The 26,462-nt window shown below is 27.5% G+C and overlaps 1 protein-coding gene across 7 annotated transcripts; it reads right to left on the reverse strand.

Moving 5' to 3' along the window:
- Positions 1-33: 33 nt before the first annotated feature.
- Positions 34-25,716, reverse strand: LOC551080 (cystinosin homolog). 7 transcript variants are annotated; one of them, XM_006557768.3, is made up of 10 exons: positions 25,095-25,716; positions 22,049-22,206; positions 4,680-4,731; positions 4,491-4,581; positions 3,839-4,024; positions 2,967-3,207; positions 2,771-2,890; positions 2,401-2,689; positions 2,203-2,305; positions 971-1,574 (listed from the first exon to the last, which is right to left on the reverse strand). In XM_006557768.3, the coding sequence occupies exons 3-10, from the start codon at positions 4,717-4,719 to the stop codon at positions 1,442-1,444; spliced, it is 1,203 nt and encodes a 400-aa protein (XP_006557831.1). In that variant the 5' UTR covers positions 4,720-4,731; positions 22,049-22,206; positions 25,095-25,716; the 3' UTR covers positions 971-1,441. The 7 variants fall into 7 exon arrangements, with proteins under 7 accessions (XP_006557830.1, XP_006557831.1, XP_016772471.1 ...); XM_006557767.3 differs by lacking the exons at positions 971-1,574; positions 22,049-22,206; positions 25,095-25,716 and adding exons at positions 34-330; positions 5,278-5,535; XM_016916982.2 differs by lacking the exons at positions 22,049-22,206; positions 25,095-25,716 and adding an exon at positions 16,544-16,740.
- Positions 25,717-26,462: the final 746 nt, after the last annotated feature.

Below are 26,462 nucleotides of genomic sequence, written 5' to 3' on the forward strand. Positions count from 1 at the left end.
TTATTTGATTTTATGAGTGATTAAACAAAGTGGGTGCAACTTTTACGCCGTATAATTGGATGGCTTTACAATTTTTATGGATGAATACATCACATAATGGTAAGAATAAAATTGTATTAATATTCAAATTAAGCACTATGAGATCGGTATCAAGATCATTATTCATTTTCGCATTTGAATCACAGATAAATACATTATTCTTTATTGTAATTTTAAATAAGCAAGTAGTTGATACTAGTATCATAAAATTAAGCAATATTGCTAGTTGATGCATTTTCTTGCGATTCTCCGTAATTGTTACCAGGTATTTCGACATATTCTTTACGATCCCTGTGGAAAGTAAACTAAATATAGCTTTGTATATAGCTTTTCTTTATAATAAAAGGATAAATAAAAAAAATGTAATTGTCTAATGAATGATTCTACATTTATGATATTTATTTTTTTCTCAGCTTTCGCTCATTGCAAAACAATGTTAGTTTGATTAGTGATGTTAGTAAATTTAATAAATACAATAAAATACGTTCATACGCATACACACATGTCGCACACACTCAAACACACACACACATACACACACATGCAAGAACAGATATATTTTAAATTAAATAATCACACATCTTTTATATAAACATTAATTTTCTTATGGTTTAAAAATATTAAAGTCAATATTTTTATACCAAAACAATTATGGCAAAATATTTTATTGTTTCATTTTGTAGAAATTCGACTATAATGAAAATCATTATAGAATTTATAAAAACTTTTTACAATGATTAAATATAAAAAGTCACATATCATATTTTATTACAATTTATCTTTGATATAAAACAGATTTACATGCTGCATGCTTTAATTGCAGCATCAAGATATGAACTACAATTTAAAATGTTTAATTTTGAAATATAATAGATTTCTAAATATTCATTAAACTAAATATATAATTTATCATTAGACTAAAATGCATAAAAACATGCAAATAATTTTTATTATAATTTCAAAATAAGTACACAAATGTAAAACAACGAATAATCACAGTTTTCAATAATTTTTAAAAATTTTGGATAAATATTTATAATTATTCAATGAAAAATAGAAAATAATAATGATATTTTCTATTTTATGTATATATAATATTTTATATATATATAATATCGTTTAGCATGTTAATACAGTTCCAACTATTAAGCAAGGATTTTTTTTTTATTGCACAATAAACAACCAACTGAGATTCGTTAAAACATTTAAAAATAAAATAATCTCATTTACAAAAAAACATATTACAAAATTTTGAATGGAATGTAAATTTTGTATATCTAGCGTTATACGATATGTATTAAAATGTTTTAAATACTGAGCTCTGAATTTTCATTTCTATTGAAATGAAATTTCATAGATTATATTTGTTTATAATCTAGTTATAATATATATCTATTTCTAGTTATAATCTATTTCCAATTCTAGTTAGGAAACCACAACAATACGTATCTTTTAGGTATCGTCCCGAATCTTCATCATATGAATTCTCTTGTTTATGCAGTATTTCGGTACTTCTTGCATTCTCATTATCTACTCTGTAAGAATTTATAATTTTGCAAGCTCGTGCAACTTGAAAGGGAAAAGCGTATGGTTGTGAAATGATTCTAAAATAAAATTGACGACGAAAGATTCTTATATTCTGTGTTTGAGGTCAATCATCTTTTCATGGATAAATCTGTAAACAAATTTTTTTGCTACCTCATATCTACAATTCATACTAGCAGAAGCACGTACATACGTATAAGAATTGAATTGATTTAAGCAGGTAACAAGTAGTGCATATGAAATTTTCTATCAAATTTATCCGAATTTATCTATATTGAATATAAATTTTATTAATCACATTTATAGATATTAAAATGTAGTCAATTTTAATTTGTTATGAAATAATGAAATATAAACAGTTAAATGAATAAAATATACGAAGCATGCAAGTTATTTACACATGCTTTTTACACATGCAATAAATCCAATGATTAATTTTTTTTAATATTTCAATAATGCATTAGAACAAACATGCAACTTTTAGTGTTCTTTAAAAGTTAATATCTTTAATAACTTTTTTTAATAATACAAGCATTATTTATAATTCTACAAAAATTTAAAATTCTTTCTAATTAAAAAATGATTTATGATGAGAAAATATTTAAAAACTGTACATACCTATACAAAACATAGTGTTGTATAATAAAAAATATATCAAATGCTACTGAAAAGAATCCCAAACCAAATTTTGTGGGATCTCCAAAAATACTTTCCCAATCATCTAAAATGAAATTATAATTTATTAAATATCTTTCATTAAATACTACTTTTTATTTTTATATATTTTATTTTCTTATTTTATTTTATATACATTACCGTAATTATATGCATTGAGTATCATCTGCAGCATTGATAACATACCACCAGTAAAATCTAAAAATATATTGCCAATACTCCAACCAACAGTGGATTTTCTTTTATAATTATAAAATGCTTGTGGAACATATTTAATTAATGTTATACTCAATTTAACATAACTACAATAATATAGGAAATCAAGCCACGTTATTACATTTGCTATAGCTAATATTATAGAAATTAAAATAAAAACTATAATTATTCCATGAATAATACGTGCTGTTGTAGATACCCTTTGATTTCCTATCTAAAAAAAATAATATTTTCATTATTTTGTAAAAAAATTTTTAAAATTATAAAATAATCGTAATAAATTTTAATCAATTACCTCATAAATAAAGCATTGAATAATTGTTATCACAGTCGCAAATGTTGCATGCAATGCGAAAAAAATATCATTCATTTGTACAGGATTTAAACCTTTTGGATATCTTTTAAAATATTCAAGCTATAAAATACAATGTTAGATTAAACTATGATAAAAAATCATGATCAATTGCATTTATTGCATTTTTTTAATTTACCTCCACTATTGGTATCCAAAACAGACCACAATTGAAAAGTGCATACATAATAAAACCAACTAAGTTTAATGATAAATAATCAAAATTTAATCCTACAACACTTTTGCGTTTGTAATTACTGTATATTTGTGGATAAAAACTCACACTCCAAGCTAGAAAGTAAAACCATCCTACCACAATACTTATGTGATAAAGTATATCTGATTTTTCAACTGTCACTCTAACAAACGCATCTGAAAAACTATGAAAATATAAAAAATTAAGTATTGTGATTCATTTCACACAAACTTTGTAAAACAATTTAAAAAATAAATTACAACAAATTTATAATCTTACTTCAAATTAACTTTGTTTAATTGATCTTGAGGTATTAAAATCACTTTAAAAAGTGTCATTATTTTAATGTCAATTTTTATTTTGATTTAATATAGTTTGCAAGTTAAATATTTAAGTAAGAATTGGTAGAAATAAATTCTATCATTAAATTAAAGTAAAATTTGAAAAATAAATAAATTAATACTTTTGTTATGAATAGCTAATGTATCATGTTCTAGTCAGAACAGATGAACACAAACTGACTGAACTTTCAATAGAAGAGCTAATGACAAGTATAGGTCAAAAGGCTATCTCTGCGAACCACTGAGTACTAATAAATGTAATATTGATTAAAATCTTTTGAAATCTTAATCATAAAAATAAATATTTATATTATTTCAAATAAAAAATCAAACATATTTAATATTAAAGAAATTAATTTTCTCTCATATATATTGTCTTATGATATATTTACAAATCAAAAAAATATAAATTAAATAATTTAATTTTTAAAAATATTTTATTATCATGGAGAAGTAAAAGAAGAATATACATACTTTAAAACATTGTTAGGTATGACATTAACACTAACAATTGAGTGTCCTGCATTGAGACCTTTTACACTTATAGACCAGTTCTTCTGTATATCAGTTTTATTAATTTTTAATTCATCTGGATTTATACGAACTAAATCTTGATGTTGCACTTCGAATTTTACGACTATATCTTCAGATAACATTTCCCTATAAAAAATAATTGTTTTATTATTATTATAATTGTATATCTCCTGTTTAATTTAAAGCATTAAAAAACATAGAAAAGATTTATCTTAATTTATCATAATTTATAAGATAATAATTAAAATGCTATTATTTTATATATATTATTATAAAATATTATCAATGTTATTCTAGATAAAATATTCTAGATATTCTAGATAAAATATTTTCAAATATAATATAACAATAAATTGAAATGATATTTTAGAAAGAATATTTTAAAATTAAGATATAATAAAAGGACAGAATTAACAATTGCATGTAAAAATAATATAAATAAATAATATACAGATAATATAAATAATAATACAGATTATATAGTGAACAATAGAGTCTTTATGCTTTATTCAGTAAACATGTTATATTTTATACTTATTGTTAGATAAAGTTAATTATTATATACTTGTTTGTAACATCCAAAAATACTTACGTCAGGTACAAATCAAATGATTCTTGACTATTTAAATGAACAGTTAAATCTTGAGTTGAAACCTTAAAATCTGCCTGTGTTTTGTCTATAACTAAAATATAAATTAATTATGTAGTACAATACAAAAAAATTAAGATTCTTTTATAGTTTCATTTACAATATTAGTTATAAAAAACTATTCCAACATACCTAGGATTGTGATAATCCCAATATACCATATTAAAGCCATTTTTTTTGACTTCTGAAATAAATAAAAAATAATTTTAATCTCAAATTATTTTAAAATTTACATTTAGAATAAGATTGTATTTGATCATACTTGTATCGATTAAAACAAATATTGGTAGCAAGAAATCAACAGTTAATTGTTCAAAACTATGAAAGCACTTATTTCAAGATATCATTGTTATCTTATATTCTGATATGTCAATTACATTCTAAATGGATTGAATCGACAAAATATACGTCTAGCCGAGAAAAGAATCTTTCAACTTCTGAAGACTTTGACCGCTTAATATGCGGAAGAAACAAGGAAGTCCTAGAAAATGCCTGGCACTTTGTTGGATGCATACTATTGAGATATAAATCGGAAAATCTATACTAATCCGTCAATTGTCAATACATAATTAAAACATGATAATTAACCGCATTTTTTGACTCGAATATCAAATACTATTATATTAATACAATAATTTAGAAGAATCGAAAGCCATGTTGGTACGATTTCGAACAGCGCGTTCGCTTCGTATTGAGAGGAAAGACACAGAGAATATCAGTCGAACTTAACCTCGGAAGCACGACGACCTCGATGAAACATGCCACGAGGCGTTAAAAACGATAAGATCATGTGTCTGGGAAATTTCAACGTTTCGCTCGAATTTCAATGGCCATATCGAGGCATATTGATTGACAAAACATTGCCGAATATTTCACGGCGACCCAATCGAAAAATCGATCGAGCCGGTATACCTCTATACCAAGGGTAAACGTAAATAGAAACTCTTATAACATAGCACATATCCTCTGTTTATACCATGCGACTAAAGGTGGTGGCATGTGCACGAGAGATGAGTTTAAGGTACAGGAGCGTAACGTAGCGTGGTCCCAGAGGGAAATCTGTCTCGTACATAATATACATAATATTTGTCGTAGAATTTCGTTAAAAAAAAATATATACAAATCAATAATAATGATAATATTTCTGTTTAAGACAAAAATTTTTGAAATCGATCTGATTTATTCGAATCTTACCGTTTGAAAATTGCAAGAATTAAACCGATATAAATTTCAAGTGAAATTATTCAGGTAAAAGAGTAAAAAAGGTTTTTCTGCCTTGTATCGAGACATTTGCATGTAAATTGCAGGGTAACGTGACGTTATTAACGAGTTCCATAACGTGATGGTTATCGTTTTGATACGCAATGTTCCATTATGGGGTTTTTTCGTTTCGTCAAATTATGTTCTTTTTCGTAATTCTCTCGGTAAACTGGTAACTATTCAAAGATAATGGACCATCTATTTTTTTCATTATTTCTCTTCTCCTTTATAATTTTTCAATATTATAGTTGTTGTATTATTTCTATTATACTATTATTTCTTTTTTTTCTTTAATTTTACATATTAATCGTTTTACAAAGATGTACATATGTTTTATTATTATTACAAATTTTGCCATTCGTCTTCGATTCTCAGTTTCTTGCTTGAAATTCTACTTCTTTATTTATACATACATATGTATGTGTATATATTAATATGCGTTCTCCTTTTTTAATACTACTTGATAACCTTCAACTGAATCGATAAGAATTTTATCGATCAATCAACAATTACACGTAATACATTTTATCTAAGATATTATATTATTTATTGCATAAATTATTTTGAAACACATGTGATACATGAAGTTCGAATAATACTTATCTCTCGAAGCGAAGAACACTCTTAATAAAATTAAATCTTCTTTATAAAGGATGATTTTAAATGTAAACATAAGTTGGAAAAAAAAAAATTAAAAATTTACCAAGATTAAATTATTAGTAAAAGATTATATTATTATAGCACGTATAATAAATAACAAATATAAAATTTATTTGTTCAAAATTTTCTTTTTAAGAAGATTAAACATTTAAAAAAAAAGATCAATGAACAGAGTATCATATGCAAATTATCAAACTGATTATTTAAATAATTTTGTTTTTCAAATTAATACATACAATTAAAATTGATATACAAAAATATCCATTGAAATTTGTTCATCAAATTATTTTTAATTCAATACTTGTTTACTTCATAATATTTTCCCAAAAACGAAAGAAATATCCTTTCTTTTTTGTTCATATGAAAATTCTAAATACCTTCTACTATCCAATAAACGTTCAGCTCCATCCTTCCATTACTTAGACAAGAACCAACCAATCGAAACGCTTCGAATGCCTTCCACGACTTAACTATACGTTAATACTTGGCATTCGAAAAAATTCTCTTCCGACGAATCCAAGTGAACGGTACTCGGAGGTGGACTACTGTATACCAATACACATTTCGAGACAGAATAAATCGAATGGGAGATCGACGTTCGAGTGCACTCGGTGTCCCAAGGGGGCCTTCGCCAAGCTTACACGGAAACAGCTCTGAAAGTCGATCGGCAGTCAGCCGCCGCTTTTGTTGACGTATACAGGCAACCCTCGCCGCCAATATTTTTCTTTTGCGTCGTAGCAGGACCTAATCCTCGAAGATAGCCCCTCTTTCTATCAATTTCAATTCGTCTTCAATATATATATATATATATATATATATATGGATAAATAAGATTGTTCCTTGCAGGATGTTGGTATATAATGCTTGGAAAAATTATTATCGTTCGATTCGTGGAGGAAAGGGAATTTTCAAGGGCACGCATTCCTCCTTCGACGTTCCTTTCCTCGGATTTCAAGATTCAAGGAGTGGCTGTCGCGGCATCCTGCAAATTTCCTTCATCGTTTGAAAATATTTTCCTCGATGAAAATGGAGAAAATATCTATCCCGACTAGTATTTACTTATCGGTCTATCGATCGATATTACACGTTCGTGTATTTGCGAAACCATCTCGGTTGTCTGGACGCGATTATCAGAATTTAGGGATAAGTGTTATGTAGTTGTTGTGTAGTTTTGAAATTCTTTTTTTTTTTTTTTTTTATCTTTCTTATGTCGTAAGTACTTGATTTTTGCTTGTAGTATAGATCAGATAATTCGAGATATATCGTGATAAATGAACCTTTCAATAATATCCTTTATTATATCAGTAAAATATTTTCATTTCTATTGATTCAAAATTTTTTGAACGAACGAATTTTTTTTGAATTTATATAACTTGTTTCTTTGTTGAAAAATTATTATTAAATTATTATTTTTTTTTTAAATTTGCATTAAAGAATCTTGAAAATATTAAGAAATATATAAAATATATTTTTTATATAATTATTTTTTTTTTTTATAAATTGAAAATCTTTTTCTCTGTAACGTATTACAAAATTATCGAAATCAATGAATGGTAAATTATTTTCTACGCAAGTTTTTTTTTTTTGGTTATTGAAGAATAATTGAGATTCAATTCGAAATTTGAATCTGTATGCATCGAGACATTTGAAATTTCTTGAAACTTTAGAAATCTCAAGTTTTAAATCACACACTTTCCATCGTTATCAGTCACTTTACGTATGAGAGCTATGCAATCGTCCACAACAAGTGAAGAATCGTTAATATGAATCGTAAATACTTGAAAGCGTGCCAATGAATTTATTTTTTTTTAGAATTTTTTGCGCGACGTAATGAATATATATAAACACGGAAAACTCAAAAAAGATCACGATACGTGTATTCATTGAACCGAAAAAAATGTGTTATGTGACACGATTAATGTGTCGCATTAACGATGTAAATGTACGCATTCGTAATACAGTTTCTTTCCGTTTTATAATTCCGCTATCCTTTTTCCACTTGTATTATTATTGTATAATACAAGTTACTCGCTCCTTGATAAACTTAATACCACACTTAAATGGGTCAAGTATCGGTGAAGTTCCATCGAGATTGCTGAAAGTGTTATTCGCTTTGGAAAGAATGAAATGGAGATATATAGGAAGAATCTCGTGGCGATATGATATAAGTGAAAAAAAAAAAAAAGGAATTTATCGGTATGAATGCCACTCATTTACATGAAGTAGACTATTGTCTAGACGGAATTCTCCAGAGTCTGAGGAGAAAGATTCGTTAATCGCTTTTAATAATTGATTGTTACGTATTTATACATCGATCTTGTTGATTCTTATGCCAATAACCTTAATACAAAATTTAAATTTTAGTTTTTTTTTCAAGAAATTTTTGGATTTTCGAATCCAATTAAATCTAATTGTTATTATATATATTATATTTCAAATTTAGAAATTTTATCGTTGAAAATTGTCACAATTGATACGAGATTTTATTCTACATTATTTTTTATAAAAATAAATTATAATTGTGTATCACGTAGAATACTATAAAACGAATTATCAAAAGATAAATTAAATTTAATCACATGATAAAAATACGATTACGAAATTGTAATAGAAATAATAGAAATAGTCATGCTAGATAATTCCTCTGTTTAATAATCAAGCATATACAAGGTGTTTCAAAAATATGGGAACATTAAGTAGAGATTCCTGAAGTAATTTCAAGCAATTACAGCTTTGTTAACTTGTTACAGCTTATTAACAAAAAACATTGGCTAATCACTGAACTTCATATATATATATATAGTCGAGCTAGCGTTGGCTATGTACCGTCGACGAGCACGAACAAGTCTGACCAACATACATCGAAGGAATATTACAATTCATTCATTGCTCGTAATGTAATTCGATATAATTTTTCATTGATAAAAAAATATTTTTTATATTCAAACACACTTTCTTCGTCACATATTGCTTGAATTTGTTCGCGTTGTTGGTCGGCGGTACGCAGCCATCGCTACCGTTTTGATTCGATTAGGCTACGCACTTCGTGATTGGCCAATTCTTTTTTTTCTTTTTTGTTAATAAAATATACGAATATTTTTTCGAAGAAAAATATCGCTTAAAATTACCTCCCGTTCCCGTATTTTTGAGACATCCTGTATACGTAAATGTTACAATGAATGCAACTGCAGTACAATTTGCAACACCACAATTAACCCGATATCGATTAACTAAAATTATTGTCGTAACAGCGGCCTAAATATCGCCAATTTGCGTTATTTTTTCGACTTTTTCGTTAAATAATTTCCGCGTATAGTTATCTTCTGGCCAAAGTAGTCGCATTATCCTTTCATCCTTGAAACAATTTCGCGAACAGTTTTGCGTGAGGCGGTATTAAAGGCCAGGTAATAACGGTTAGCATAAATTAAAGATTAACTTTGCCGGGTGGATCGGGCAACGTAATGCTCGTTCCATGCTAATTTCTTATCGCCGGCAATTACTTAATCGCACGCAGTCAAATACACGGTTGAGGCAGTGGCTAATTGGGACAAGCGAAGAAACAACCGTGGAATCGGAGATCGGTTTTGTTGAAATCTAAATCTACACTCTGCTCTAAACGAGAAAAAAAAAAAAAGTAAAAGACTCGAATCAATCATTACCATAATAATAATAATAAGATTTAATGAAGTTTTTTTTTACAATTCGGAAAATGCAAATAAACGAAAATTTTATTTCTGGAATTGAAATTGAATTATTGAAATGTTTGTTTTATTTTTTACAATAATGAAATTCGTTAAAAATATATGATTATAACAATTGACCGAACGAGTCATCTTTTGTAAAATAATACAATTTTAGCAATTTATGAGTTATGTGCAGCAATTTATCAAGGAAACTATGCAGAACAATATAATGATTTCCTTGTTTAACTACTTCTGTGACAATTGTAATTATTTCGACCTCCATAATCTAAATATTCTACTTAGTATTTTTTTCATTTTACAAGATATTTTGCAATACTTGAAATACCACGTTTTTTATCTTTTATCAAGTAGAATTAGAAAACTCGCAATCTCTCTTTAAAATAAATCTCTCTTTTAAAAATACGAATCCTTAAAATGTATATCATTCAATCCATGATCATTGATTTATTTGATTTTTATTTAATCTCAAAATATGGAATTCCAAAAATTTGTATCACCTTGTATTGTACCTCTTGAAAGAAGTGAATCCGTTATTGGAAGATAAAAAAAAAAAAAAAGAAAAAGGGTGGGAAATTTTAACTGGATGAAAGAAAATTAAATTTCAAACTTAGATAGAACGTTTTAACTAAAAAGAACGATGGTGTTTCCAAGGAATGCGCATTATAACACAATTTTTTAATCTTCTTATTAAACAATTGCAAAGTTTCTTTGAAGAGAACTCGCAGAAAGAAAATCTACTGATGAAATAAGATTCCTATAAATACACGTATCCGTTTTTTAATTACAAATAATATGTTAATTACATTTGTGGAGGAAATCAAAACAATATATATATATATAATACCTACGAGCATGAGTAAACACAGTTATAGGTTAGAAACGACAGTTTACGAGTATGATAATAAAATTTTAAAACTAATTAATATTTTACTTGAGCTTTCAGTTTTATCTTAGAGATTCAAGAAAATAATACGTGTACACAATTTCACTCGTAAAATTTTTAATTTCAATTATCAATCAAAACGTTGTGCAATTCGATACTGCGGAACGGTATTTTCTTAATACACCGCATTAACGTCTATTTTCACCGCTACGCGCACGATCAATGAAACTCATTCCCAAGTTCATAGATCAAATTTCTCGTTCCACCTCTAATATTCGCTCGAACATTAACTTCGTGTTTCGAACGCATTATATTCTCCTCCTGTCACTCGATATATTCCGCGGCTTTCCAACTTGACTTTTTCTTTGTAATCGTTCTCCACCAACGTTTCTCCAATGTAAATTCACCGTTGCACCTATTTCGCGAACCCGATCCTTATAGAATATTAATGGAACGTGTATATATATATATATATATATATATATATATATATATATATATCTCCCATTGCCATGGAATCGCATTTCTCTGCGACGATTTTGATAAATTGCGAGTGAAAAAAATGTTCACTTAATTACACAAGGCAAGATAAAAAAAAAGATCTTATAACTCTTAACGGATTAATTATTTTTAATCTAATTTGGGAATCGTTGCTCGTTATTCTCGATTTAACGAGTTTTGTTGTGCATTTTAAATTAATGTGTACAAAATATTCCGTACAGAATAATTTTTTTTTCAAAATTGAAAAAAATCAATTTTTATTATATTGTTGTTACGTATTAGTTACAATTTTTTTATTGTATATATCTGTTAATATGAAAAATTGTATAATAATAATAATAATAATATACTCTATGCGTTTAATTTTATGTATTTGCATATAAATCCGCAATTTAATAATTACATTTTTATATTCTACAAAAATATCTTCTCGTTACTTAGTTCAAAGCCAGCTTTATAATAAAGCAATAAAACCGAGTTAATTTTCTCGTAAAATTTGTTCTCTGTCACACGAGAGAGTCATAGATCACTTGAACATTGCGTAAAAAAAATTTCGACCGGATAGAGTTTGGAAAAAACCACCAGCGCCACGTGGCCTCTTAACTAAACAAAAACAATATCCATTTATATCAAATTCTTGACTCTTAAAAATTACTCTCTTAATAATATTAATCTAAACCTAAATTGCTTATATATATATATATATATATATATATATATATATATATATATTCGATTTATATCTATATCTTCGTATCAGAGAAACAAAATTTTAATGCCAACATGTCCTAATCGATTTATCGATTGAAAATGGAGACGACAGTCACATAAAACTCGGATATAGATATAGCATAGGAGAAGGTTGACCGATTCTGTCACCCGATCGTTCAATCGTGTAATTTGTCCCTGTAAACTGAAACTCGTGCATAACGTTCAACACAACGTCTTTGAAACGCATTGCCGCGCCGCCTAGCGTCGCTTCGTATCCAAGGGAAACTTCTTTTTCCCCCGTTGAGTGTTCAGCCGTGTTTCCGGCCGATTTCCAATGTAAATTTACAAGCTCGAGGCGGCAGTTTGGCTAGGTTTGCGGATTCGATCTCTATCGAATATTAATGCAACGCGGGGCTGCGTTTGACCCGTCGTCGAGACCCGATTTTACGAGAATGCTCGAGTTTAGGATGAGAAAGAGAAAGAGGGGAGGGGGGAAGAGAAAGAGAGAAAAACAAGAAGGAAGAACAAAACAACGGGTGACCCGTGTCGGCCTAGTTTTCAAGAATATCGTCCACGATATATCGCGAAACTTCTTCTCTAGAGGGAACTAGGCTCTTTTTTTCCCTCCCTTTCTTCCTCTCTTTCTGTCTCTTCTCACTTTTTGTCCCCGGTTGTATGCATTATACAGTGTTCTGTTAAGACAGGTTTCCTCTCGCAATTTTCTTTCTTTTTTTTCTTTTTTATATTAACATAAAATATCCCCTGTGCATACAATATCGCGTGTTTCGATTATTAAAATTTATCACGGAATGTGTTTTTTGATTGATCATCATCAATAAAAGTTTTTCTTTCGCGATTTCTCTGGCAAATCGATAAATAGTTGTGAAAGTAGAAAGAAAGGCTAGAAATATTTTTATTACTTTTATAAATTTTTGTGCGTGTTTCGAAGTCATAGAAAGGTTATAATATTACACATCCATGGATTCATCGTATTACAATAAGGAAAATATGTAAAAGAATACTTTGAAAAATAATTTTGAGGAAATTTTTCAAAACTTTGTGTGAAAATATTTTTAAAGCCTAAATACTTTTTAGGTTATCTTATAGGTTAAAATTTTGCTTCTCCTTTATCTCGTATATAAAGTATATACGTATGTTTTGGATGGATGCAAACTTAAAATAAATCCTAGATTGAAAATTTTTCGACGCAAACGAGAATGAAACTGTTCAACTTTTATTCGAAACGTCTCGTCGTATCGTCAATATTCGAACATTCGGTGCGTATCAAGACACGTGTTAAGAACGTTCCGTAATCTTTTCACATTTGGTTGTACGAGTTGAAGTAAGAAAATTTCGAATAAATCGAAAATAGGTTTTTGAAACTGTTGGCGGTGACATTGGTCGAAAACTTAATTACTCGTTCGGACGAAGAAAGTTCGGACAGCTAGGAAAATTTATTCTTCGTTATTACGATCGTTCAGCGGCGCTGTCAGCGTCTCGAACGAGTTTCGAACTTCCTGTCCCCGAGATTTATACCTGATTTTGTTAATCCCGGAGAAAGCGTTTCGAAAGAAACTTTCCTAACGTAATTCCTTAACGAGCGTTTTTTTTCATTTCAGATATTTCTCTCTTCTCCCTGCTATACCTGCCGTACCAACGTCCACCGTTATCATCTCCTACGATTCAAATGGGATCGCCACATCTGTAGCCGAGTTGGTAACGTACTTCATAATGTTTTGATAGAATTTTTTGAAAGAGATTTTTACGTAAAGATCAGTGAACTGATGCAAGTAATAATAATAGTAATAGTTGATATAATGTAATGAAAATTTTTTAATTTTAAAATATAAAAATCAATGTTACATTTATGGTATTCCAAGCACTTGTATGATTTACTATAAGATAAATTAAGAATAGTATAAATTAATGCAAGTATAGCTGAAATTTTACGTAAAAATCATTGTTTCTTAAAGTAGAAGTAGAAACAATGTGAATTAATGCAATTAGACTTATAATCACATTTATTATTTAATTGATGATGTATTTTATAATGTAAGTATATTGTAGAATTTTTTATAAAAATCACTTGAGATACAGGTAAGTAAAATATAAGATAAAGTAATTGAATATTATTGATATTAATATTTGATAATGTCTTATATTTGTATTTTTTTATACGAGAAATGTTTATTCAAATATTTTGTGTTGGCTTTTTATACAACACGAAAATGTTAATAATTATAGTTTGCTCACGTTCATAAACTTTTTGTAACAATGATGTTTATTTATATCATTATTTCGAAAATAATATTACTGAAAAATATTTATTAATATTTATAAATAACATTGAGAAATACGATTCATGGATAAAGTCGATAAATGCTACAATGAAAAGTCGTTATTTAAAATGTATACATTAATAATACAAATATTTTCAGATTTTAACGATATTTTTAAAATATTTTCTTCCTTTTTAAATAAATAATGAAATATACAAAATCAAATCGATTGAATAAAAATTTTCATTTTAACGATTATGGCATATAAAAATTGAAAAATATTAATAAATTTTTAATTGGACAAAATATTTTTTTAATAAATAAATCTTATAAAATTAATAATTCTTTTCATAAAAAAAAAAAATACGTGTCTTTATAAATTTTACAAGCAAAATATTTTTTCAAATTGACTTTACAACCTCAATAAACATACGTTCATATGATAAGACACGATAAATCATTCTTAATTCTGTAATTAATAAATTGAGCGATAATATATTCGAGTATTAATGTAAAGTATTATATAAAGAATTAAATTCTTATCTTTGACACTTTAATACTTTATCCTCTCGATAATTAATCGAAAACATCTTTAATAACGAATTTGATCAATAATATATGTAACAGACTGATCAGTTAGAAATAATTTTAATATTTAAATATTTCCAGCACGCTTAAGCGAACGCATTTCTACTTAACAATAATTATAGAGGTCGATGTGTTAATCGATCGATTGCCTCGATCTTTAAACGTTCTCTATCATTTGATCCAAATACTTGATCAAATATTCATATATTAATTCGTAATGAACCTAATTATTATTATAAAAACAAACTTATATAAATAAAAAAATCAACATATATAAAATATTTGTATAAAAATAATTATACTTTTTTTGCAAGTAATGCTAGATACATTTTTAACAAATGCAAAAATTAAACGTTATTACTCATATTTTTAATTTTTATTTCTATATTAATTATCATAAAATTATTATGTAATCATTGCAACAAAAATACCTCAAAAAAAGTGAATAATAACTTGATCAAAATTTGACAGTTCTAGTATCTAATTATTATAACAATTATAATATTTTAATAGAAATGACATAAAAATATCAAATATAGTATTAAAATAATTATTTTCAACAAATTGTAAAAATTAAGACATCCATAACCTATACGATCGTTTTGACTAACGATAAACTTTTATTATTGAAAAATTGGAACAAACTTTTTCACACTTTTAACTTGGATCGCTTCCAAAAATATTCACGAATATCAATCTTGAAATCGAGAGATATTATACACACGAGAGACGAATCGTGAAAAAAATTGCCACACAGGAGGAGGACGAGAATTCGCGAAAAAAGGAAATACATATTTGTAATTTCGGAACAGCTCGACAGAGGGCGCTCTTCGAATTAGCGACTAGTTTGAGATGCGTCTCCCGTAATTGAAGCATGATGCGTTGCTTGCGTGTTGCATTTTTAATTCCCTTCTGAAATAAAAAGAAAGGAGGGGGAGGAAAAAAAAAAAAAAAAGAAAGGAAAAAATGAAACGTTGTTGAGCTCGCGAGTCCGCCTGATTATATACGCTTGCTCCGCGTGTTTATAATTATTCGCAGAATCTTTTTCCAACAGGCAGATGAAAATTCGTAACGAAAAATCTTTTGGGCAAGAAAACGAAATAAAATAAAACGAATGGAACGAACGTACAGTGGCTGCAAAAAATATTGGCGTACCCTTTAAAACTCTGTACTGATTATATTTCTTAAAATTGGATTTAATTATTTCGAAAATAAAAAGAAAACAATTTTAACAAGATTGGCATTGGTCGAAAAAGAGAATAATAAATAATTTTATATTATTGTAGATTTAAAAAAAATTTCATCAAAATCAATTAATTGCTACAACATTGAGTTACAAATGGCAAAATCTAAATATTTATAGATTTCAATGAAATGTGTATATATGTATATATGTATATATATAAATACCTTCACAATAAGTCTTCAGAATGTGTTTTTTAATATTTTCATTGCAGATAAATTGAAAACTTTTTCCCAGATTCCTTTTCTTTCTTCCTCACACTGGTAAACTTCCAAACAGCACTTCAAAATCAATTAAGTTTAATTTTTAAGAGAAAAGTTATCGCGTTTGAAATGGCGGGCCAACACCTTTTGCAGCCAAGGTACGTATGCTCGACAAAGTTATGGAATTATATTTAACGATGGTATATAAAAGTGGAGGTGCAGTGGGATTGGAAACGCATTACAGATAATGAAAATGAATAATGTTCATCCATAAATCATAACGTGGACGTATTGCTTTATCACTCGGTATAAACAAATTATATTTCGAATATTCGATAAATACAACCGTTCGAAAAGAAATTTTCAATTTTATATTTCTTTGTCGGCGTCGAGTGCTTGATAAATGTTAATTCGTCGTTGGCCATGAATGAAAATAAAAGAGAACAGAGAGAGAGAGAGAGAGAGAGAAAGGGGGAGGAGGAGGGGATGAAAGAAACACGGACCACTTTGACATCATGCATTATGCGTAAAAAAGGTCTGTGGCGATTTACTTATGGAATTAAAACGTCGTATTAAATTCGGCCCCCCCCCACCTTCAACGTGGCGAATTTGTAATTTCACTCGAGAATGAAATTATTCTGATAACGGGAAGCTTTCCAACGAAATTGATGTAATCATTTTTCGAACGGTACACAGAGAGAGTCGTCCATATTAAATTAAAACGAAATTCGAGATATTTTGAATTTCTTTATTTTAATGTAAAAAAAAGAAAAAAAGAAATAAAGCTCCCTTCGTATTAATTATGGGATAAAATATCATCACAAACGATCTTCTTGAATTCTTTCTCCCCCATGCGAATTTTATTCAATTCCATTACATTTTTCTATTATAATGGTCAACTTTATTTTCATTAATGGTACAATATTATTTTTCAACTCGTTAACCTTTTTTTTTTTTTGAAGAAACGATTGTCAATTAAAAAGAAAAATTCTAAATATTAATTTCGGAATTCAGGAGACAGATTATCAAATCTGGCCAATTTAAATGGATTTCTTTTCTCTGGAAATTGTTAAATTTTTTTCTTTGAAAAAATAAAATTTATATCGATATAATCATTGACAAGAAAGAAATTTGTTAAAGTTAAAAAATAAAGAGTTGGAAGGATTAGAAGATTAAAATAAATCGAGTTGAGAAACGTTCGAATAATATTAATAAAAATATAAAGTTTAGATTAAAATAAAAAAAAGAAAAATCTGAAATATCTCGAATAATTTATGTCAATTTAAAAAAAATATGACACTCAATTTGCAATACGTATCGACTAATCAAACGAATCGTATGTTTTTCCAATACTTGTTATCAGAGATAGAAGCGAAGGTTGTAATTAAAATAACAATAGTTTGATCAATCACATTTCGCCAATCTGAAAGTACATTACTATTCGTTATTTCTTTCGCCTATATTGTTACAAGCTTGATCAATAAAATTTTGTTTTACACACCTGAGAAAGATTAACGATTTCTATCTCGATATTTACAACGTATCAATAAGCAATAAGTTCTCCACTCGAACAAAACGCTTTTAACAAAAAATTGAGTCTAATAAAGTGGTAAATAAATAAATAAATAGAAAAAGAATAAATAAATAAAGAAATTTTGCCAATGACAATGATAAGTGTACGTGATAAATTATATTCGCTCGAAAGTATCCAGAAATTTTAGGGGAGATAATGAATAATTATGGAAAAATGGCGACCACGATAATTATCGTGAAAGAATTTCACTATAATTAATCTTGAAAGCTTTGTTGTACACATCCGGGGCTACGTTGCCATTAATTGACCTCTTTCCTGAAATTAAATGATTTATCGTCTTCTTCTGGATCGCTTCGTCAAACTATTATGTCAGAATATCCCTGAAATATCGATTATTTGAGAGGTTGTTGCTCGATATATATTAATTTAATAAAAGGGAAAAAGATTAATTTTTAAGAATGCGAGAAACATTGCTTCATTTCTGATTCTTTGCATTGCGATTTCGTTCCATTGGAGGAAAACATTTTATTAAAAAAAATTCGAAAGGATCAAGATTCGACCAGAGAAATCATGATCTGTATAAATAAAGCGACTTTTCATCAGTTTTTGATTAAACTATCTTAAAATTGCAATCCATATTATATCACCAAGACGCCATTTTGTCTAGTTTTCATTATTTTGCTATTGCTTACAATTCAGCTATGTGTTTTAATTAAATACAAATTAAAATCTATATCTATCATTAAAGCACTTTTTTTTGGTCTATTTTTTTTCATTTTGCTTTTACAGGTTAAAATTGAAATTCATAGCATCTATTTTTTCTCACTCTGTTTCTATAATATATTATATTATATTATCTGTAAATCATCTTTAAAAAATTTAAAATTGGTTAAGCATAAATAGCAATATATGCTTATCTATGCTCTCTACCAAGACTTTTATATATTTTTCATTACTTTACTCTTATGAGTCTATAGTTTGATCATTCTGAACTAAAATCTTCTCAAATACAAATACAAATAATATATTATTTATTCTATATCGTTTATAATTTAATTATGTAATATAATTTAAATATTCAAATTACAATATTCCATAAGTCCACATTTTTATTAAAGATCGTTCGAAAATTGATTTTTTGATGAATGAAAATTTACAAAAAATTTAATTCAATCTTATCTTCTCTTTCTTCCAAGTTCTCCAATCATAAAACATATCGAGTTTTCGAAACTTCTGGCTTATTCATTTTGTTCCTATGCCAGATATTATTGCAAGAGTTATAATATCATAATATCTCTTATCTTGGGTTTCATAATTCGATATCATATATATTCGTTTTGTTATGATCGTAAATTACCATTGTTATTGATTGGTTAGAGGTCGGTTTTAGAGGTTATTTTTGTGTTATGTTAATCAATTAAGAATACTGGTATGATTCATAAATCATAGAAAGTTTAAAATTCGTTTGATTTAAACTAATATTTTATACGATTGATTTTTCATTTTTAACTTTTAAATGAAATTTAAAAAATTTTGAAATGAAAATTAAAAAATTTGAGCTTAACATAACCTTTCACTTTTTTAATTAAAATCAGAAAGTCTTATAATGTATTTTGTAATATGTTCATTCATACTATATTGCTTTTTTCACGTTTATTCTTTTTAACCAAATATTGTTACATTATTCAAAATATACAAGATATCATATCAAAAATAATATAATATATTTTAATCACTTCTTTAATTTAATCGTTTAATTTAAATGCAAAAATCAATTTTAACAACTTAATATTTTTATAAAAACTTACATTCTTGAAATCATTTGCTTTCTATTTAAGCGATAAAACCACATAAAAATTAATCTTCATCTTCAAACAACGATAAGGTTATAATACGCGTGATAATAAAACATCGTTTCTCCTTGTTCCTCGCACAATTCGTCATAATAATCCGGCAATTATTTATATCGTTATATTTTCAATATTTTTCCCAAATATCACGTCTTAACACATTTACGTAACAATAAATACGTAACACGTGAGACACTTCGAATCGAAAATATCGGCAGAGTTCAAGTAACTCTTCGACTACGAGATTCGCAAAAGTGTTCCACGTACCTGTCAACGTATCGTTATTCGTGCATACAGAAACGTGTCAATGATTTTTGCATTCGGCGGCCTCGTTTTCCGGGTCGATTTCGATTTCACGGCCAGTTTCACAGAAATTATATTGTGTCACGAAAGTGGTGGATAGTGGCTATTGCGAATTTTTGGAAACTCGGTCGATAATTCTTTGGTCGATAAAAAAGGAAATAAAGAATTAATAGTATTATTAAGGTTAGATGAAAAATAATACTCGTTTGTTTATATTTCGAGATCAAAATGAGAATATAAGAAAATATAAGAAATATATAATATATAATATAAGATATAAAATATATAATATAAGAAAATATAAGAATATAAGAAATAGGAATGAAACAATTTGTTAGCTTTAATATAATACAGAAGACTGAAATTGATAGTTTTTCTTTATCATCTATTGCATATTCATCGTTGACTGAAAAGAATTATAATGAGTATTAGTTATTGATTTTTTTTTAAATTAAATAAAAAAAATAGAGAACTTGAATCTGAATTAAGCCTGAATTTTCTATTTATTACTAATATATTTATTACATATTTTTAGTATCAAATTATGGTCTTGATAGTATGAAGGTTTTTTTCATAATTGATTCAATTTTAATTTTTTTAGAGGAAAGTAAACAAAATTGTTGATGTTTTGCATATTTGTAAAGGAAAAATATAGCTATATTTTTATTTAAATTATGCACAAGTGTCTAAAAAATAATTAAACATAAAGTACAATGTATTTTACATTTTTACATTTGCTATTAAAAAATTAATATTTAATGGATATTTTTATGGATAATAACGATTAAATTTACGAGTGATATTTGTAATTGCTAAAACTTTTTACAACTCGGCCATTCCATTCTTTGTTTTCCTTTTGCTTAACTGTATTAAAAGTCTTTCCATGTTCAACGTTTTAATAATTGAATAAGATTTTAAGAGTGTTTTTAGCATAATTCGAGTGAATAGAATCTGTCCAAGTAAATGAAGATGGAATACCACAAACTACGGTAAGCATTCGCATCTCGAAATTATGTAAATCCTATCTACAGAACCGAAATAAAAATTTTTGCCTCATGTTTTCTATTTCTAACTTTTATCTGTGTAATATTTGAGATTAAACGTTTGATGAAAATTTAATAATCATTCGAAAAATCTTCGAATTTTACTCCTTCAAAAATTAATTGTTAAGATATAAAAAACAAATTTTTATTTTACTCCTAATTTGTTTAATTATTAAAATCTTTTTTCTATTAACCTCTCCGATTTAATTTTTCCCAATATACAAAATTAATATCTTTTTAATATAGCACTTTTCATAAATGAAATAAAATAAAATCTTTATTTTATTAGCTCCTGATTAACCTGTCTTTTAATATTTTCCATAAAGAAAATGGAAAAATTATTATTTTAAATATATAACAATTTAAATTAATTTACTTTACCTTTTTATTTAAACCCTTATCATTACTATACTTATTTTTCTTTTTTAATAAATATAACAAATATGTACATTGACATACCTATTTCAATTTTATAATATGAAATATGTACCTTCATATATATTTTATCTATTTATTTCCTTTTCCAATTCGTTGAAAGTTTCAACAAAATAACAAATTCATTCTATCTTTTTAAAAAACTTTTCTACAAAATTTCCATCCACAAAACGTGGATGTAACAATCCAACTAACGGCAAAAATGAATCTACCTCGAATGATTTATTTATATCTCAAACTTATTCTCGTCCATCTTCCATTAGATTAGACGATTTAAATTGGCCAGCGGCTTCCGTTCACTCACCTGTCGAATTTCGTTCTGTAGATCGGTTGACAGTTAAAGGCTGGAGTAAAGTGAATCCGATACAGAGACGTCTCGGTCTCTCCCCGCACTTTTGAAAACCTCTTCTTTTCCTCTTTCTCTCTCTCTCTCTCTCTCTCTCTCTCTCTCTTCCGAGCCACCTGCAAGAACGGGCTTTCCATTAAAACTCGCCGAGATACGGCTCGCCTCTTCGAGCAGGACAGAAACGATTTAATCTGTCATCAGGATACTTTTTTATCCCAGTTTTGTTCATTCGATCGATCGATCGATCGATCAATCCTCGAATCGGAACAGAATCGTTCAATTCTTATTTTTACACAGGTGGACGTGTATAAATAGGAAAATTCTTTTTTTTTTTTTTTTTTTCAATTAATTTAAACGAAAGAACTTGATTTTTATTATCTTGTTTTTTTCTTCTGTATACAAAAGAGAAAAATTAAAATTAAAATGCGTCATAAATTATGTTCGCGTGTAATGTAAATTTGCAATGTTTGAAATAATGGAAAGATGTATAGTAAGATTTATTATTTATTATATAAGATATGTTAATATGTTGGAACATATTGTTTAGAGGATCGATTCTAGATGATCAATATCAATAGAAAAGTTGGTATACAAGAATGTTGATTAAGGCTTATTAAATCAAGTTGCAAGCAATTGATGTTAGATGAAACGAGATGGAATATACATTGAAGACAGCGATGTGACAGAGACAGATCATATTTTCCAACACGCCAAACTTCAATTGTTTATAATTCGAATAAATATCTCAAGGATATTTTTGCCAATTTTTAAATTTATTTTGGATTTCAATGAAATATATTTTTTAATTATTTATAATTAATTTTTTTAAATTTTTTAAACAGATTATGAAACGATATATCTTCATCATTTTTTCTCGTTCATTGTGAAAATTTAAAATAATAAAATAGAATGTTTGAACATATGAATAGTAGATTTTTAGATATTAGAAACTCGTATAATTTCTATTTGTGAGTGATTGATTTTTTTTTTATATTATTTAATATTTTTTATTAAATATTATTTTTATCATAATCTGATTAAACAGTAAAAATAATATTTTCCTTATCGGAACACGTGTTATTATCTGTGCGTTATCTAAGTTGAATATTCTATTATCCGAACAATTTATTTCCTATTAGAATATTAAATATTTATTTTTCTATTTCTCTAGAACGAAATTAAAATATCTGTTTAAACGTAGTATATCGACGAATGCACGAAAGATTGAGAACGATTGTAACATGCAACAATAAACAAAAAAAAAAAAAAGAATAAAATTTTTCCATTTGATTCGAATAAAATCAGATTTGAAGATTTTCCAAATGAAATTCCCTATTGGATACGAATGAATTACAGCAGGTTATTCTACATGTGAAAATAATAAAAAAAAAAAAAAAAAAAAAGTAGAATAAAATTTTGAAAACTAGTTTTTGAGAAAATTCGAAAAAAATTCTATGATTTTATATGTTCAATCTAATTCCACATTTTTTTTTTTCATTCAGATATCTTTATACGATATAATAGTTGCTCTATTATATCATTTCATTTCTGTAACAATTCAAAATCTATATTTTTTTGAATTATTAAAAATTTTTGAAGTTATCAAAATAGTTCACTTCAATTGAAATTTGAGAAAGAAAAATTTGACATGCAAAAATATTGTATAAATATTTTTTCAATTAGTAAGATTCCAAAAAAAATCGTTTTTTATTATTTCCAGATTTTATAATATTATATAATTTTACGAAAAAAAAAGAAAAAATATAGAATTCTAATGACAATTCGAATGAAAAGTTTGTAGAAATTTTAACGATGCACTCGATATTAAAATTAAAAGATCACAAAATTTTGATCAAAAAAAATCATCGATCTTTAAACTATTATAATTTTAAAAAAAAATATGTATTAAAAAAATCTAATTCTAGTACGTGAAAATAAAGGCCCTTTAATACGAGATTGATCATTATATATTATTTCTTTTCAAAATTACAATAATTTAAAGATTGACACATTCAGCAATTTGATTTATAAAAGTAAATTTTGATTTTTAAAGGATTGCAAATTAATTTAATTCGATAAATATTTCAAAATTTTCGAATTATAGAGAATCGACTATATTTTTTTTTGCAACGTTTTTAAAAACAAATAAATTAATGAAACACTTAATACATAAAAATATATCGGTATCTTGATTTTAATACAAGAGATTAAAATTTAAATTCAACTTTTAAGTATTTCTATATTTACTTCTCATATTTCATTGAATAATTTCGATAAATATTTCAAAATTTTCGAATTATAGAGAATCGACTATATTTTTTTTGCAATATTTTTAAAGACAAATAAATTAATGAAACACTTAATACATAAAAATATATCGGTATCTTGATTTTAATACAAGGGATTAAAATTTAAATTCAACTTTTAAGTATTTCTATATTTACTTCTCATATTTCATTGAATAATTTCAATATCAAAACTTTCTAATGACACGTACTTGTTGATATACATATCTATTATAACTTTCATATACTAATTAAGTATATTATTTAACAACAATATTTCTTTTCAATTATAAGAATATAAAATTTTCATTTAAACATTGTATAAACATTCGAAATAGAAACATTTAAAATAACTATATATATTTAAAACTATCCCAAAAATAATCACTTATTTCGTCCTCTTCTAAAAATTTCATTTTTCCCAAACACATGTTTATCGTGAATGAAAATCACAATATTCAAAACTATCAAAAAATCAAAACAAATTATCAAAAATATATTTCCTTGCGTAGAAACGTTCGAAGCAACATAAAACACTTAAAAATCCAAACTCAAAAAAATAACAAATTAACCCACTCGTTCTTCCTTAAAATTTCATTTTTCTCGTTAACGAGCGATAGATTAGAACGGAAAAAAAAAAAAAAACAAAAAAAAATTATCAGAAGAGTTCCAATTAAGAAAATCACTTACAAAACAAATTGGAAAATTGCATCGTGTACCTGTCTATCGTAACGATTCCTCTATCTCTCTATCATCCAGTAGCAACTCGGTGCAACTTCATCCAGGCGAGCACGCACTCTCGACACTCAATTTGTCCACGCTCAATGAATCCAGTTTGCCGACCGCGCAAATCTTCTCAGCCTTGAACTTGCCACGAAACTATCCCTCTGTCTCACCCGACATTTTTTCCTGTTTTTACCAAACATCGGCTCCCTCCTCCTCTCCTCCGATCCAAACAATTCGATCCTCTTCCTCGATACGTAACTCTTCCCCTCTATCGACCGCAAAATCCGAAAAAAAAGAAAAAAGAGAACCTCGAATCTCTCTGTCTCTCTCTTTCTCTATCTTTCTCTCTCTCTCTCCTATCTCTTCCTCTTTCTCTCCTTCACGTTCGCGATATGTCGGTCGGCGGCAGTGCACGAACAACCGGCGCAAAGGAAGCCAAGTGGCGCGTCTGACTCGAGCAACTTTGACGAAACGGCTCGGCTCGTCTCAAGGTCTCGGCCGAAATTTCGTATCCAAGGTTCCTTCTCGCTCGACCGACCGAGATATCGTCGAACGATAAACGAGAAAACACTATCGCATTGGCGAACACGGTTCGCAATGGCTAGCGAGTGCCTGTCGAACGTTACATATAAATCTGTGTAAGAGGCTTGCCCCCCTCCTCTCGCCGCGAAAACCTCTCTCCCTCTCTCCCTCCCTCCCCATTCTTCCCCCTCACTTCAATTTCACGTCGCTGCTCGTCCGCGTCTCGCTTTTCCCTTCTGTCTCGTCTCCCTCCTAGATTAGATGTAATAGATTACGCGTAGAGGTCGCGGCGTTGGCGTTCCTTTGGAAACGTTATGAAATCGAGTTACGGTCTTAGGTTAGATTCGGACGAGGTGTTTTATTTTTTTTCTTTCGATTCAGATGTAACGAATTTTATATAGATCCTTTGAGATCAAATCCAACGGGTTACGATTATTATATATATTATTTTCGAATCGTAAATTCGTTGTGAAGGTAATGTAAGTCTTTTTTCTTGTTTGGAAAAGTTAGGTTAGGTTTACGCATTGTAGTTTATTTTTTATTAAATCGATTTTCGTGCGATTTTCTTTCGGAAAAAATTGACAAGGTGAATAGATAATTCATAATTTGTGTTTTAAAATATTCGTACGTTTGAAAATTCATAACTTAATGTCGTATATATTCGTCTGTTTTGAAAGTACTGCAATTTCTTTTCTCGGATATTTGTTGGACGGATAATTGTAAGATAATTGAGCGTGATGATATTATATAGCTATTTAACCCGTTAAATATTTTGGGTATCAGCTACTTATATATGTATAAACAGTTGATAAGTGACAGTCGCATAGTTTGCTGACGCA

This window comes from Apis mellifera, linkage group LG16 (genome assembly GCF_003254395.2).
Source record: "Apis mellifera strain DH4 linkage group LG16, Amel_HAv3.1, whole genome shotgun sequence".
Classification (NCBI taxonomy): domain Eukaryota; kingdom Metazoa; phylum Arthropoda; class Insecta; order Hymenoptera; family Apidae; genus Apis; species Apis mellifera.

Coding starts and splice junctions, on each gene's coding strand:
- LOC551080 (XM_006557766.3), bottom strand. CDS start 5,337: ATGATCTTATCGTTTTTAACGCCTCGTGGCATGTTTCATCGAGGTCGT. Junction 2,891..2,966: donor TTTGGATACCAATAGTGGAG/GTAAATTAAAAA, acceptor TGTATTTTATAG/CTTGAATATTTTAAAAGATA. Junction 1,575..2,202: donor CAACACTATGTTTTGTATAG/GTATGTACAGTT, acceptor AAATTCTTACAG/AGTAGATAATGAGAATGCAA.